Below are 17,954 nucleotides of genomic sequence, written 5' to 3'. Positions count from 1 at the left end.
TAAGAACTTGTTTTTTACATAATCATGAATGCTTGAAATTATCAGCAGTTTGCGTATTTATTTTCTTAGTAACATAGTTAAAAACAATTTAAATACAATTGTTTTTAACATTCTTCCCCAATTTTCATTTCCATAAATCAATATCCTACTCATCACATCTAACATTCCAAGGTTTAATGGAGTTTCTGCTGGATACATGGAACATGGATGTGTATATATATATAAGAAAAAAAAAAGGGGGAGGAGCAAACATACAGTATTTATTTAGAAAGCAGAAACCACATGACAAAAGCAATGACGGAATGGCAGATGTTTACAGATGCATGGCTTTTAAAACATTATATTTCATTGTCCAGTTGAGGCTTGGGTGCTCATTATCAAAGTAATATTTTCACCCTTCAATAGGATCCGTCCTAAAAAATAAATTAATTAAACTTCATAAATATTTATTATAATTAAACTTCATAAATATTTAAGTATTTTCAGTTATACAAAATAACTTATTTCATTTCATGAATTACTTTAAAGCATTAACTATTATAGATATTTAACTATAAGCTTTCACTTCTACACAAATGTTTCAAGAGTGATTTTGAATATGATAAATGCCCATACCCACATCTTTAGATTCGACAACTCTTTTTATATACTTCCTTTATAAAAACATTATTCACAAGGCTACTTATTTTGAAAGAACTACCTAAAATGCTTTAATCATGTCATTTATTCATCATTTAAAATTTTAGTTGAATCATATAAATGATTAACAGAATAAAGACACAAGAACTAGTATAGTTTGACTCCCTATTGTGAAGCCTCTGTTGGCATTTTGTCAAAACACACAGAATCATCCCTTGACGTCAGTTAAGTGCTGCGAGGTGAGAGGTCACGTGAAAGTTCTCTCTTTGTCGGTAAAAGGAAATTTATATGATCGAGGGAGGGAAAATCCTTATGTCATCGGGTGATAATGTTGCATCAATTGTCTTTTGCACCTTTAGTTTTTCCTTTTTTTAGATTTTGTAGAAATAAATGCTAATATTCAAATTGGTTTGCAGCCCAGAAACCTAGAACGTTGAAATTTTTTTCATAATATATGAACAATGCATTGCTTACTTTTAAAGATAAAATCAAGAAACTGTATTCTTTAACGCATATGTTCTTTTTTGTTGTAAAGTGATACAAATTTGATTCAATGCTCGAAAAACATGGTTTTACGGCTCTACGTCTGCCCTCATACCACTGCGACATTAATGCAATTGAATTCGTATGGAGTGAAATAAAGCAATTTGTTTGGAACTGCAACAAAACTGGAGACATGTAAATGAATAAATTATTAAAAATTACAAAAGCTCTTGAAAGTGTAACAATAGAAAAACAGGAGTACTGCACTTATGTAGAAAATTACTACTGGGAAAAAGATGGTTTGATTGAAGATTTCCTCTGATGAAGATGAAGACAATTTGGATACGTGTAGTGACTGTGATACAGAATAATAAGTACTGAGATAAAAAATTTCATTTTTCCCCCCTCCCCAGTACATGTAATACTGCATAAAGTTTTCAGTGCAAAAATCGAAGCGATGTAATATTTATTATAATATAGTTATTATAACTACTCAAGAAATATAACTATTTATCACTCTATTATCACTATAAATAATTAATAAGCAATTATTTTCAGTGTGTAATAATGCAGATAGATCGTAGCTCGAAGATAAAAAAGATAAACTAATTACCAATTATGACGTAATTATAATAATTAAAATAATAAAATATAATAATTGAATAATTATAATAAAATTTATGGTTTTTTTTATAAAATAACGTTATACTGCAAGACTAATTTTAGAAAACACTTGTATTTTTAAGAATATATACATAAATGCTTAATATTAAACACAATTTAATAAAACAGCTAATAATTAATGATAATCACCATATCAGCTTAAATTACTTAAAGTAATTTTGTCTTCTTATATCTGTGCCTTATGAACGTTGTGGAAATAAATAGGGAAAAGTAAAACAGAAAAAATCCCTACAACATAATTCTATCCACCCCATTTTGAGAATAAATCGGTCTAAATGGCGCATGCATTTTTGCTCTCATGGTCAACGGTAAGACGGTCGAACTATATCTATGTAAGTTAAGCAGTTTACTATAGTATAGCCAATTACAAATATGTTACAAAGCAATTTATGGACATATTAAAACTGTGCTGTTATACTTGAAAAATTTTTTTTCTTATAAATAATGGAACCTTGCCGCAAGCAAAATTCAAATACTTTATTTATTCTTGCAACAACCGTGAAGTAACAAAATATTATAAATATACTTAACTTATTTTACAAATAAATAATATCAAATACATTCAAAGCATGGTGAAATTTACAGATTCATTTCTTTTCACAGCAACTGCATTATTCTCTAATTTTCAGCAATGATTTTTAAACTATTTTCGCTAGCTGGTCCCATAAACTAAGATGAGTTTTACCTGTGTTCCATATATTTCTCTAGAAAGCTTTTTGAAACAGATTTAAAAAAAGCCTTGTCTTGTTTGGAGGAATACATCATAAATACAGCAATAAAATTAGTTTTCTTTTCCTTTTTTAATAAAAAGCTCATGTTTTAAATTGAGGAAATCCATTTCAAAATTACAGATAATTTATAAATTTCTATCTGGAAGAATGAAAATTATTAATCTGAGAAGAGATAGCATTTACCAGGGATTTCAGAATTTTGGAGAAAAATTGCTAGAACTAGTTGAAATCAAGGCAGAGAAGATTTAAATTTAGGCTTCATGTAAGCATCAGGGCTGTGGAGTCAGGCAGATTTTGGGTTAAAAGAAGTCGGAGCTAGAGTCATTAAAAACAGGTCAACTCCAGTTTCAGTTTTTTTTTTTTTTTTTTTTGGATAGTTTGAATTTGAAATGAAATTTAAATGAATTGAAAAAAAGGGGACTATTTATGAACTATATACATTAATAAATAGTTATTTTATTGACATATTAATAAATAAATATAAGAGAGGAGGATGGATGTGATATTTGCCATTAGTAATTAAACTGATTCGTTTAGTTACAAATCTCACTGGTAAATTTAGGTAAGCAACAACAGCTGCAAGAACTCCCCAAATTGATGCCATTCTTAGGAAGCGAGCAGGAAAAGGAGCAATTATTAATCGAGCAACACCATAAGGAAGCACATATTTGATGATAAAGAGGTTGTTAGAATTGGATCTTGCTGGGTTCAATATATGTAGATCTGAAACACCGAATTTTCTTGGATGACGAAAAATTAAAAAGGCAAAGAAAGCCATCTATTAACTTTCATTAAGAATAAAATTATTCCCAGGACAGTCGAACTGCAAACATTGCAACCGAGTCTCTATCATCCTCTTCCAGTGATGAATTAGATTTTGAGAAATATTTTTGGATAATATTGAAAAGGCAAAGCAAATGAAAATAAAGAACCAGGAACCTTTAGATATAAAAATGAAAAAATACAAACAAACTTTCTACGTGGCCTTTAAAGAAATAGAGAAATATGATTGCACTTGCAAGACACCTCTTTTAGAACTTATAAAAGTCTATCCTGAAAAGTTAAAAGAAGTAGCCCTAATAGCTCTCAAATCGAATCTATGGCTCTCGAACAAAGATATAGCCAAAGCTATACTGTTTCTTAGAAATAACTAATGCCAGTTTGTCCACATCATAATAAATGCTAATTATTTTAAATAATTTGCTATGCCACCATTTTTTTCCTGTAGCACCTATTACTTCTTTTATATTAAAAAATAATAAGCTGTAACCCGTGTGTATATGTTTATATATATATATATGAGGGAGGTCGGAGTTGGTTTTCCTTACTGACTCCACAGCGTTAGTAAGTATAACAATAGAAATGATTCCTTATTTATATAATAAATAATAAAACCTTAAACACATATCTTCACAGTTTTATAATTTCAATTTACCTATCTAAAACAAATGGGTGTTTTTCTAACACATGATGAGAATGCATGAAATAATAGATTGCTATGCTTTTTTCTTTTCAAGGTTATAAAATGCCCAAATATCATAGGTATTATGTACCAGATAGAATTTTGTCAATTATCATTGACTTTAAACAATGCTACAGTATTTTCAACTCAGGTGCGAGGTACCAAAGCCTTATTAACTTAGGGTTATATCTGTACCTTCTAAATGACATTTCAAATTGGAAACAAATAAGTTTAATACTTGCTCAACCAAGGTCAATTATGATAAGTCTATTCCTAGTCATAACATCAAGACGGGATAATTCCTTTTCTCTTTAGTAACGTCAAAATAATTTTTCAAATCCTAATTAGAAATATTAAGTATACAACTGAAGAGTGTGAAAAATTATAATCTTTAAAACGCAGGTATTTGCATCTTTTTCTTCTGTCGACCATGAAAGTTCGCAGAGATTCTATTAAAGGTGCACAAATCATTTCTAAGGAATTCTGGAGGAATGGATTTTAATAACCAACAGGTATTCAACTCATTTTGTTTTGCATTCCGTTCAGTTCTGCCATTTCATTCAGTGATTTTATCAAAAGCCGTGTTCACTATGAGTATAAATTTTCCAGAGATAATTATTCCATTATTGTTTTATCATTCACTGAATACACTCTACTGTTTTGTTGAACATATTCAATAGTGTCCATTAATCACTTTTTTTGGGGGGGGATGATAGGATTCTATAACGTCGAAATTCACTGCTTGTTATTCTGCAGAAGAGACAGATCTCACATTTTAATATTTTTTTAATGGAAGAAAAAATACAAAAACTTAATTTTTATGCTTGTCTATGGAAACAAAAGGTAGGTTATTGAGAATTAATCAGGGTTTTACCAAACAAAAGCATAGATTTTGCATATTTTTGCAGTTATCCATAACTGCTGGTCAAATCATTCTGTTTAGTGACAGTCTCGCAGTCAATAGGATAATACATAAGTATCAAAAACTTACAAAGTAGAACAAAACTGCAACATCAACACAAAATCTAATAGATATGGTAGACATGCTTAGCCTAATATTTGTTCAATAATGCTACTTTCTGCCGTTAAATTACTTTAAATCTATTTCTGGTTAAAATTAACTCAGAATTTAATTTTTAAACTTATATAAAAACTAAGTTAATAAATTACAAGTAAACTGAAATGTAAGTATTTAACACAACATTATAATAATATATTACCTAGGGCTTTTCTCTGATTAGTTTTTAAACATATATCTTCAGCTTCATCAAGTACAAGATTCATGTACTCGTCAAATCCCTGAAAAATCAAAATAAAATTAACAAAATTAATTTTACATTTTTTACAAAACAACAGCATTAAATCCAATTAAATAATTACAGATTGGAATATAACAAAGCATGAGAGTGCCTCCACAAAGAATTTTCAAGGAAAGCCTACTCATATTAACATTACCCGCATGGAATAGTCCCACGTAATCAGCTTCTTCACCAAGATTTGAACCCAGGTAGAATTACCAGTATTTACTGATTTAAACTAGTCAAGTCCTATAAAAGTTAAATATTTGCTTCTCTTTTTTCCCCTCTCAAGATAAACTTTTTGCATCTAAAACTGGTCTTAGAAATGTTTTTTTTCTTTTTTTTTTTTTTTTTTTTTCTCTTCCTCTTTTACCTGCCATCAAGATCTATACAGGAAGGAAACAACCTACTTGTCTTCCAACCCAGGAAAAATATTTCTTTTGTGTTCCTTAGTCTCTTATCTGAAAAGTAAGGATGACAATCCGCTAAATGTACGATTTTAAATGAGAAGTAGTTACATTGCAATACTAGCTAAAAAGGGGCTGAAAGTGCATTCCTATTTCTCCATCTTTGTAATCAAACTTACCTTTAAGCAATCATGATACAACCTCACTGTAGAGGGAGCTTGACAAATTAAAACATCAACCACCTTTTTTCATTTTTCCTGCATTCTGAGAGGCTGAAAAATACGAAGCAAAGAAGATCTCCCAGGAGTAAAGATAGTAGAAACTTTTAACCCAGAGAAGTGTGTGATGTTTCGAACACCTCACAATGTTCAAACTGATGACTCTCTCTCAAGAGAAATGCTGAAGTGATTAAACCCTGACCCTGGAAAACTTCGTTCTAAAAACATCATAAATCCCAGAACAGATCATAAATCCCAGAATCCAGAACAACTAAATTGGTTCTTTCTTATTACATGCACAATCAGTTAAAAATATTGATGAAACAATGCCCCATGTCACCAAAAAATATTTATGTGGCAACTCATGTATGCATATACGAGTATTAATTTTTACATTTAAACGTCAGTATACTGAATTCAGAAAGGAAAGTAATAGGAATGAAAATCAGGCTCGCTTAACATATAAATATGATGTGTTCAATACACTTTGTTTATTCTCATTAAATTACTTTAATTGAGGACAATTAATTCTGTAGATAACTGTGGAATATTTCTTGGTCACTTGGCCTCTGTTCTTGATTACCATTTATTATTTTTAATTTTAAACAGAACTCGTACTTTTATTTTCATTAGTTTCAACTGTTCTTGGGCAATCATGATCATGGATGGTGCACAACACTTGGTTTATATAATTTTGATTTTTTTTTTTTTAAAGCCGAAACAGATTGCTGTTATATTAGATTGGTGTTTGAATTGCTAAAGCGTGTTTTCTTTTCACATGTTGACAATACTTGCCAACTTACGACAAATACTGATACTTTGATGACTTAAAAAACGAAACTGCAAAAATTGCCAACTTATCATTTAGGATATATGTCTATATCTAAAGATAGTGAAAATAATGGCTGCATAACTAAAAGCTGTATAATAAAGAGGAAACACAGCATTTTCATTCATGTGTAGGGCATAATGGATAATGTTTACAGACAAAATACTTTGGAAGCTGCTTTAAATTAATAAGAATGCAAAAGTTTGGGGGGGAAAATCCACTTTTAAGTTATTTAAATATATATATATATATATATATACACACACCAATTAGAAAAATTTAAATACACAAATTTTATACTATAACTAGTGAGAATGATACTGATAAATAACTTACAATAATATGACCTTCAATTCTGTTGCTCACATTTTCATACAGCCAAACTTGAATTCTTGATTTCTAAAATGCATAATTTAAATTAAATCTAAAAAAAACAGAATGAAATAAAATACACTGATAAATGATGATACAAACAATGATAAAAATTTATTGGGCAACATATTGCACAAAAATCATACACAGTGGCAAATATTTCATTTATAGTTTAGTTTGTATATGCCAAGAAAAATCAAAATAAAGTTACTTTACAGGATTCATTTTTTATCTATTTATTTTTCAACCATTGTAAACTAAACCAACTCAGATGCAATTAACAGGGTTGCCACTCAAACAGGAGAATGAAATTCCCTGACTTTTCCAGGTATGTTTCGAGAAAATTCCAGTCTATCCGCATAATGTACGTTGGCTGTGCTAAGAGGTAAATTAATTATGGTATTACTTGTACTGTGTAGCAAATTCACTTAATTATTCAATAAATCTCAGAGGACATTTATTCTTAATTATTCTTGGTACACTTTGTTTGATAATTTTGTTTACTTTTCCACTTAAGAAACTTAATAAAATTTAAGATATATACATTGTATAACAATTGTTCGTTTTATGTAATTATTACTCATGATCATCAGCAGTTCAACATGAGGCTAATCCGGTTCTTATAAATCACAACGCAATGCTAAAAGTTAGGTTAGATTTTAGGTAAATTTAATTTGTGTGAGTTGTTTTCTTAAAAGGCACCTTAACACTTGAAAACGCAAATATAATTATAATAGGAGTTGTTTTCTCCACTGAAGATTGAGATTAGAATCTCCCCAATCTGGAATAAAATAAGGCTTTTTTTGCAGACATTCTGTAGCTAAATGAAAGAAAGAAATCTATTTAATGTTATTTTTTTACTAAATTGAGGTATTTTATATTTATTTCGCAGCATACATAAGGAAAAAATATGTGCATTAAATTTCGTGATGTCATCATACTGCTAGAATTAATTTCAGGCTTATGCCAGAGAAAATTTCCTGGAATTTGGAAATATTATTTACTAATGATAAATAAACTTAGAGGGAAGAAGCAACATTAAATGATATGAATAATATAAAAATAAAGATAATTACTTAAAAATTGAATTAGAATAATCAACGATATTTTAGCGAATATATATTACATGGTTAGCCTAGATGACTGATTACTATTTTTTTTATTTTATTACAAAATGACAAGGTATTTATTAAAAAGAAAAGGAAAAAAAAAAAAGATTTTGCGGTAAAATCCTAGTATACGGTACGGCCTTCGCACAATTTTTAAAATTGTCGCCAAGAACAAAATGACTCGTTTACTGCTCATCATCATGTGGCCAAATCCCACTGTACCATACATGGAGATTATTCTAATCAAAGAACGTCTATGTAAAGAAGAAAAGGTTCCATACACTTAAATGCTATTACGCGGCTAGAAAGCGGAGGGAAAATTTGCGAAGGAATTTGGCGACGGAACCTCGCGGCCAGAATTTCCCTCTCCGCGATGTGTACAGGAAATTGAGAAACACGTCTTAAGAAGAAACATTCTTTGACAAAAAAGAATACTACGAAAATCCATTTTTAAATTATTGCGAAAAATCCAAGAAGCGTTTTATCAAAGAACATTTTTTCTTGGATTTTTCGCAATAATTTTAAAAATGGATTTTCGTAGTTTTTTCCCCCCCTCAAAATAACTAATCCATGAATTAATTTACCTGCGCCAAAAAATATTTTCTTTTCCTTTAGAGTTTAAAGAAATTTTAAACGATATTCATTTTATGAATTCTTGATAACGTGACCTTCGAACTTCAACACCGGTTTCGAGGTTTGGCGACAGATATATCGCACATGCACAGCTGTTTCCCTCTATGATGGAACGGAGCCACGTTTGTTGCAGAGAGGTTTTCTTTCTTTACAATACATATTTTTTGATTCTAACCTTCATGGTACCGTATACTACGATTAAACCCATTTTGTTTTATACGAGAACAGATACTTTCTTTATTTCATGCACTGCACATGCAATTTTCGAGGTTACTGGAAACCAAAAGTTGCAGGAAACTTGATTTGCCTTTCTAAAAGACAATCAAATTGGAGCTGCGAATTGGCTCTATGCCAGCTGCCCGAATGACACTCACGTGATACACAATTCGCCAAAAGAGTGATCTCTTCCGACATCGGCACAAAACTCGCCTTTTTTGGCGGGATCGTTGTATGAAATTCCCTGACTTTTCCAGATTTTCACTAAAACACTTAAATTCCCTGACTTTTCCCTGAATTTTTTGGTCAATTTCCGAATTCCCTGACTTTTTCCGGTTTTCCCGGTAGCGTGGCAACCCTGAATTAAGAATATGCCAAACTCTGGAAAATGGAAATAAAATTCTTCAATTTCAACAAGTAATGTTGCCATTTTTGTACAAATTCAAAACTCTTATCATGATAATTCCCCCCCCTCAACCTACACTCGTGTGCAAAATTAAGACAATTTGTAAATTGTGGATATTTATGTGAAAAGTATTCAACCAAAGGTACTAATTATGCTGCAGAAGACTACATAAATATTCAGAGTCGAGTACATAAGCGTACACGTACGTGTCTGTGGAGGCAGGGTTCGTACACATTTCTGCACATGGAAATTAAGGACCTTTTAAGGACCATTAATGAAAAAAATTAAGGACGCATCAACAAATAAGAACTGAATAAATTCAATTAAAGATGCTAGCCATGCCTGAACTTCATTTACGTGATACCATCCTAAGAATAAAATAGATCCACAAGTAGAATGCATTATTATTAAACATAATTATAAATAAAATTTGGGAATAAAATAAACTTTATTAAATTTATCAGGTAGCATTAAATATTTTACCTTTATAATAGTTGGACATATTTGATAGAAGTTTAGTGACATTTTATTTACATTTTACTAATTTAGCTTTATGTTGATATTTTTCTTTTATGTTTCATTTTGTCACATACTTGCTTGATTTAAAGTCTTAGTAAATAGCTTGTAGATTTTATGTTACACGGCATAGGTTAAAATGAGAAGCAAAATCATAATCAGCATGATTCCTTATAGAAGACTGGCTGTTGCCGCCGCTACTGCTTGCAGAGGCCTGCTGACAAAACAAACCTAAAAGCCTTATCGTAGGCCCACTCGGCAAGTTTTGAAAGTTAGTTGTGCTCTGGCTTGTCAGAAGCAATTTGTGTCATAACTTCGTGTAAAGTTCCCGAGGTTGTAACCCAGTTAATATATTTTAAGGTTCCAACAAGCCACTAAAGCATCAGAGGTGATAAGCTGTTTTGTATTAATTTAAGTTTCACTAGATGCAAAGAATTAAGTTTCACGTTAATTTTTACATTTTTGTGCTGTTTCTTGTGACCACGGTAAAGATTAATGAAAGGCAATAACTCAGTTTAATATGCACAGATAATTTTTAAGGGTGACCAGTTAGTTGCAAATAAGTACATTAGCTAGTTAGATAAGGATACTTAGTCATTATAGATTTACATGGCTACTATTATATTTATTTATTTTTTTTAATATTTGTTAAAAAAGCACTATCAAAATCACAATCGATTAACATGTCACAGTTTAAAATATATGTTATTTATGACATCGATTCTTAAATGATACACATTAAAAGCTACAAAACATTTACGTTTTGTAGCAACAGTAAATGGCAAAATATTTTAGCGTCTTTTTTTAATTTGAAGCTTTTCCAGACCTTCTGGCTATTATATCAATTTCCTTTTCTTTAAAAGCATCTTTTATAACTATAAGAAATTTGTTTCAATATGCAAACCAAGATTCTCACTAGTTTATGTTTTATCTCCTAACTTGGCAATCTCTCAATAAAGTACCTGTGAGGTTTTATTTGATCTGGTAAACGTTTAGTCCCAAACCCCCGATAGACATGAAGTAAATTATGGCTATGTCTAAAGGCAACTACAAAGTCAGATAAAGGTTTAAAAAAAGCTACCTCTTTTTTAAAAAGACCTTAGAACATAAAGGCATGTTTTTATGCTAACAAAATCAACTAAAGCTTACGGTGATCCAATTAAACAGTAACAGTAAAATTCAAACTAAAAAAGTGGACTAGCGGTCAAAGACCAGACAATTTAATTTTAATCTAAGCTGGCTCAGTAGTAACATGCCTTAAGAAACTAGTAACTCGTCGTAACCTAGTTATAGCGTAACAAATTGAAGTATCAGCAGCGATAATTTAGGCTAAATAAATGATTTTGACATTTGGATATGTGCATCATATAAAAACCAACGGAACTGAGAAATCTTCTGCTTAGAAAGCACAGTAAAACTCTTTCAAGTGTTCAAAAACAAATCTCAGGCTGAACATCAAAATTAATTACCAATGCAAAATACCGCAAACGTTACTGCGCAATACGTGCGGCGTAATTCTTCCATATGTGATATTACGCAATCGGAATCAACACCTGCCGGTATTGGCAGGGATACATACATAGTCCTGGGTATTCGGAGAAAGAATTAAACAAAGGAAAAGAAAAGAGACCTACTAATCTGCGGTGTTTCTGATTCTAATTTTCAACAGACTGGAATAGAATCAATCTTCGCTTGGGTTGGGTAGACCGCAAAAACTTTTGGTCCTATTCAATCCAGATTGGACAGTGACAAAAAAAAAAAAGTCCGCTGCTTCAATATTAGAGATTTTGCGGAGAAACTCCCAACCTCCGTACTGTATAATGTATTGGCAAAGAAAATGAAATTATTTCGACTATTCGATTACTTTCCTTTTATTTAAGGCATTCCGAATATTATTCCTGAGAAAGCTAATCTGTGTAAAAACACACCCATTTTTGGAAGTTTATCTATACTTCAGCAGTTACTGCAATTATATTATTATAAATATTCACACATATGCTCATAATATAAGTATAACGATCATAATAAACACGAATATGAACTGACCACGCGGAACGAGAATGCAAATTTAATAAAATCTTGATAGAAATTCAAACGTGTGTAGTATTTGGGTGGGAGGAAAAGAATACTGAATGTACCGGAATTTTCTACGTTTTCGCAATTCTTTGGCCAATAGAACGACGTGCACCTGTCTGTACTCTCGCGCGCACCATAGGTTACGTTAATGCAGAGGAAGGGGGGAAAGCAATTTTCGGAAGTATGATTCACCATCTGACGTTGCATATAAGGAAGAAAAGTTGTTTATTTAGTTTCGGCTTTGGTACGGGGAAAAAATGCGTGTTCATTAAAAACAAAGGATTAAAAAAAAAGCACTAAAAGCAAAAAATAAGCACTAAAAACAAAAAAATAAGGGCTTTAAAGAAAAAGTAAGCACCTATAAGGACCTTTATATTTTATTTTCAAATATAAGGATTTATAAGCACTTGTAAGGACCGCTACGAACCCTGAGAGGCAAGAAACAAATTGTCTTACAACTCCAAAAGCTTCGTTTAAAAATTATCTGGGCGATTTTTATTCTGGTGAGGAAACGGAAAGGATAGCAAAGGCTGAAATTATACACAACTGCTTAATTTACATAATAACAACTGCACATATCTTTGAAGAATAATTTTCTTTCTCTTTATGTATTCTGTTTCTTTTTTCAATACGTTTCCTCTTCATTTTAGAATTTTTGGATTTAATTAAAGATTTCTGTTATTCTAAAAAAGAAAATGTACATAGATTCTATAGGAAAAGGTGCTAATTTTATATTTCTTTAGTGATGTAAACATTCAGAATAAATATAAAAATACATACTGTATGGGCCAATTACAGAGCCAATGTAGCAGAATTTTTAGAATTTAGTGACACACCGACCAATAAAATCAAGAAACGGCAAAATTTTAGAATTTAGGATCCAGAGAGATTACATCAGGTAGGAAAATGCGTAGCGCCAGCCCTGTGTGTTATGCACAAAGCTGTAGCTAAGGTAATCAGCGTCCACGGACAATTGAAGATTTCGCACCCCCTCCTGTATGCCAAGAATGAAAAATATTTCATTCTAAAATTTTGTAACATCAATTTTTCATTCCATGGATGCTACGCCTGGTGATTGATGTCCCTCCTTGCTCCACCCTAGCTACCACACTGATGATGCATTGAGACATATAAGATTAATCTTTTAAATAGTCAGTTTTATATTTCTTTATAAATAGAAAAATTTCTTTCTATAAACGCCTGTCCATGTCATAAGATTAGAAGCATTTTTAATATTTTCCATGCCTGTATCTAGTGAAAAGTAGAGAAAACAATGGGAAGACAAACATTTTGTTACAAAACGTACAGGCACAGTAAGATGGCTTCCCCGTAAAGCAGTTTTAGGGTTGCCATAAAATGGCAACGAATTCTTACTGGTTTAGCCCAGAATGTTCTCGAACACAAGCCGAAAGCGATATAAATCCTGCTGGTTCGCAGTCAGTTAGTGAGTGTCTCGTCGAGAGAGCGAGCGTGCCTCGCCGAGAGGGCGAGAGTTTGTGCCTCGTATAGAGTGCGAGATAGTTAGTATCGAGTGTGTCTCGTCTAACGAGTCAGTCCGTGCGGAATCGACAGCCAGGCAGCGAGTGCACCGAAGAAGTCTGTTAGTGTATCGCGGTTAGTGCATCGTCGAGAGAGCGTGTTGAGCTCCGGGAACGACTGAACCGAAGAGTTGGGAGCTGTGCTCGTGTGTCATCGAGTGCATCGCGAGTTGTAGTGTGGAGAGTCTCGAGAGTACGTGTTGTTCCGAGAACGACCAAGCAGAGTCGGGAGCTGTACTCTGGTGCTTTGCAGGAAGCTGTCTCCACCGTTATTGCCTGACAGTGTGAAGGCTGTGCCGCTGATTGTTCCAGCGTGTTTACAGTAGATCTTCGATGACTGTAAAAAGTGTTATTGGAGCTGTCCTGATTAATATTGGCTAAATAAAGCGCGTTTCGATACTTCAAGTGTCATCGTTATTTACTCGAAATCCACATGAACCCCGTACGAATGTGAAGGAAGAAAATAACATAACTACTGGTGTCAGAAGAAAAAAAAAAAAAAAACACAACAACTGGTGTCAGAAGTGGGATTTGCGAAGAATGCCAGTGACCCACCTGCAGAGGAAAGCCATGGCATACGAAACGAAGACTATGATGGACCTTTTAACCGAGTTGAAAGCCGTACAGGAGGAGATCAAAGCACGACTAGAAGATAAGAAAGCCGGGGGAGAAGAAATAAATGTCGACTGAGAAAAGGTGCGAGAGCAACTCCAACAGCTGAAAGTAGAGCTTGCAGAAGAAACGAGCCATAAAAGAAGATGTGAAAATGACAGTAGTGGCATCTGGAGAATCCAAGGATGAAGAAATGAAAGAAGTAGCTAGCAAACTGCCTGAGAAAGATCCAGAAATGATCGATGAAATATCTAACCGGATTAAAGACAGAGATCGAAAACATGAAGAACTACAAGCCGGGAAAGAAACTTTTGATTCACAAGTGCCTGAAATGGAAGAAAGTGAAAATGCGACTGTTAAGTTCATCAAAACTGATAGTGAAGTTACGAAGTCACAGGCAGTAAGTGTTGAACCATCTGAAAGTGCATGTGATGCAGAGATGGAAGATGCTGAAGTGCAGCTTAAGCAGTGCGCTCCAGTATTGCAAGAAAATTCACCCACTTCACAAACTGGGTGTGTGCCTCATAGTGCAGGTTTTGCAAACAAGGACTTGATTCTAAACTCGGATACTTCTGCTTGTAAAGGATCGGATTCTATTCATGACCCTGCTGCAAACATCGGAACTGGTTTTCAGGAAATAGAGGTAAATAAGCATGTATGTACCTGTTCGGTGTCTGAAAGAGTATTGCTTGGCAGCATTGTTTTACGCCAAGCAGAGTTTGGATTTAGTGTAACCCTAAAGTTATTTCGTTTTTGCTTTATTAGTATGAATGATTTCTGACTTGATGTAAGAGCATATGGTTGCTCGCTCTTTAGCTAAGTTACATAGGTAACTATAAGCACATGCGTGTGCTAGTATTCAATAATGTTGTTTTTGTTAAAATAAAATTGTTATTGTTAATATTACAGTCCACTTACTGAAGTTAAGTATCATTAAATAAGTTCGAGCTATCTTCGGCAAAAACAGTACCATCTGCTAAAGATACAGAGGTGAATCATATGCATGTTGCGCATGATCTACAGAGTGGTGTACGAATTGTTTTAGATTTTTCTGTGGATGAAAAGCCTGAAAGAACTAAATCTTCAGACTGATATGCAAAACAGAAATACATCTGAGAACTGCAGTAGAAAATTATTTGATCCGGGTATATTTTAATGAAAAGACAGAGACTGAAATTTATTTAGAACTTTAATTTGTATTATTTGAAACTGTGATATGTTTAATTTGTGTACATAACTTGTACAAAGTATAAATATTTGCTTCTCATTTTTAGGGATACCCATAATTCTTGCGCATGCGTTTTCTTATCTAGTTTCTGCGTAAAGTTTATATGTAATGTAAATGTTTGTTTCTTTAGTTTTGTTACCTGTGTGTTTTTAAAATGTTTAGATAGTATTGAATTTGGCTGCTGACTAAGGATTGTACTGCCTGGGAAGTGTAGTCCTTGGGAGGGGGCAGTGTTACAAAATGTACAGGGACGGTAAGATGGCTTCCCCGCAAAGCAGTTTTAGGGTTGCCATAAAATGACATGGTTGCCACATTTGGTGAGAAATCACCCATCAGGCGACAAAATTGGTGATGTACCATGGACAAATGAAGAACCTTCTGGAACAAATTCTTATTGGTTTAGCCCAAAATGTTCTCGAACACAAGGCGAAAACTGTATAAACTCTGCTGGTCCACAGTCAGTTAGTGAGTGTCTCGTCGAGAGAGTGTGCCTTGTCGAGAGGGTGAGAGTTTGTGCCTCGCATAGAGTGCGAGATAGTATCGAGTGTGCGTCTCGTCTAGCGAGTCAGTCCGTGCGGAGTTGACAGCCGGGCAGCGAGTGCACCGAAGAAGTCTGTTAGTGTATCGTGGTTAGTGCATTGTCGAGAGAGCGTGTTGAGCTCCGGGAACGACTGAACCGAAGAGTTGGGAGCTGTGCTTGTATGTCGTAGAGTGCATCGCAAGTTGTAGTGTGGAGAGTCTCGAGTGTATGTGGAGTTCTGAAAACGACCAAGCAGAGTCGGGAGCTATACTCTGGGGCTTTGCAGGAAGCTGTCTCCACCATTATTACCCGACAGTGTGAAGGCTGTGTCACTTATTATTCCAGCGTGTTTATAGATCTTCGACGACTGTAAAAAGTGTTATTAGAGCTGTCCTGATTAATATTGGCTAAATAAAGTGTGTTTCCATACTTCATCAAGTGTCATCGTTATTCACCCCCAAATCCGCACGAACCCCATACGAACGTGAAGGAAGAAAATAACATAACAAATGGTGTCAGAATTAAAAAAAAAAACCAACAATATTAAGAAAAAAATTCTAGTATCAGAAGTAAAACATTCAAATATTATGTTTTACTTCTTTTTCAGAAAATTCTCCCAAAAGTAAAAGTTTATCACAAACTTTCTGTAAAATACATTCATTACGTGTTAATACCATGAAGACATTTGTCTGGAATCTTCTAGATTCCAGGGTCCGTAAGACTTGCCTTAAAATCCTTCTAAACTTTGCAAGTTGCAGAGTCTAAAATCCTGAAGAAAAATTACCCCAACCAATTCTGTAACAACAAAAATGCTGAAATATTTTTTAAAAAAATCAGAGGGAAAAGAATAAAATTAATTTCATACAGAAGACTGACGTATATTGAGACAACTACATGGGAAAAACTCTCACCATGAAAAAATTACAACAAAGGCAGTTTTAATTAATTACATAGTTATTTTGCTTTTGCTAAGAATTGTTTCATAAATTGTGCTAAAGCGGAAAGCATTTATTACCTTGTTTATTTTTCACATTCAAAACATTGTATAATAAGTCGCCAAAATCGAAAGTAATGTCAATTTATATGATAGTGAAAAATAAAAATGTTTATATTAGACAGGGTTCGTAACCACATTTTTATTAAAAAAATAAGCACCTATAAGCACTTTTCAAGCACATTTTAAGAAAATAAAATGAGCACCTGTCTAATTACATATACACAACTGCATAACCTTAAAAGAAAATTTAGACTTGTAATTTAAAATATGAAAAATTCAATATTTATTACGGGAGAATGAGAATTACTCAACCATCGAAAACAATTACATTATTTTTTTAAATTTTGAATAACAGTTCAATTTACAGAATTAGTTTACAATGAGAGGGGGAAAAAACTATCCAGAACTAAATTATATTACAAGATTTAGCGATGGGATTTAAGTTCAAAACAGAGAAAATAAATAATAATAAGCCATATTTATTATATTAGCTTGGCACCTAAAAATACAATTTATTTTCCCATTCCTATTAATATTTAAATAATTAAACTTAAATCAAAATTCTGAACATTTTCTAAATTTTCAATGTATGACAGTTTTCCCTTAACAGATATTGCAAGCAAAGTAATTTAAATAAAAATAAGTAAAAAAAAGGAACTTTTCTAAAATCAGAAGGTGGGAAATTGCTTCATGCAATAATTCTTTAAAAGTAAAAGCTTAACTAACCAGCATACTCGGAAATTGCCATATATCTGATAATTCTGGATAGTCGAGCGTAACTGGTAAAATAGGAAAGGGGGGTAGGTTGGAGCCGTTTTTTAGATTTTTCAGCTAAATAATGCTTTTGACATTTCGATATGTGAATTGTATAAAAAAATAGTCTGGGTACCTCTACATACATTTAATTCTTCTTGACTGCTATGAGATATAGAGATCTTGCAGCCCTAAGTTCTTTAAGGTAACCCACCTCGTTCAAAACG

At 32.7% G+C, this 17,954-nt stretch overlaps 1 protein-coding gene across 1 annotated transcript in view; it reads right to left on the bottom strand.

Moving 5' to 3' along the window:
• Nucleotides 1–240: 240 nt before the first annotated feature.
• SmE (Small ribonucleoprotein particle protein SmE) overlaps nt 241–17,954 on the bottom strand; it is a 28,958-nt gene continuing 11,244 nt past the window's right edge. The window contains exons 3-5 of the mRNA XM_085821996.1: nt 7,088–7,150; nt 5,220–5,298; nt 241–413 (exon numbers count right to left, since the gene is read on the bottom strand). Coding sequence (XP_085678122.1) covers nt 346–413; nt 5,220–5,298; nt 7,088–7,150 — 210 coding nt within the window. The 3' untranslated portion in view covers nt 241–345. The remainder of the gene's footprint in view (nt 414–5,219; nt 5,299–7,087; nt 7,151–17,954) is intronic.

This window comes from Stegodyphus dumicola, chromosome 8, assembly GCF_044657685.1.
Source record: "Stegodyphus dumicola isolate Sdum_Otavi_A_Nest chromosome 8, ASM4465768v1".
Classification (NCBI taxonomy): Eukaryota; Metazoa; Arthropoda; class Arachnida; order Araneae; family Eresidae; genus Stegodyphus; species Stegodyphus dumicola.
This window is presented reverse-complemented; position numbering and strand designations above follow the sequence as displayed.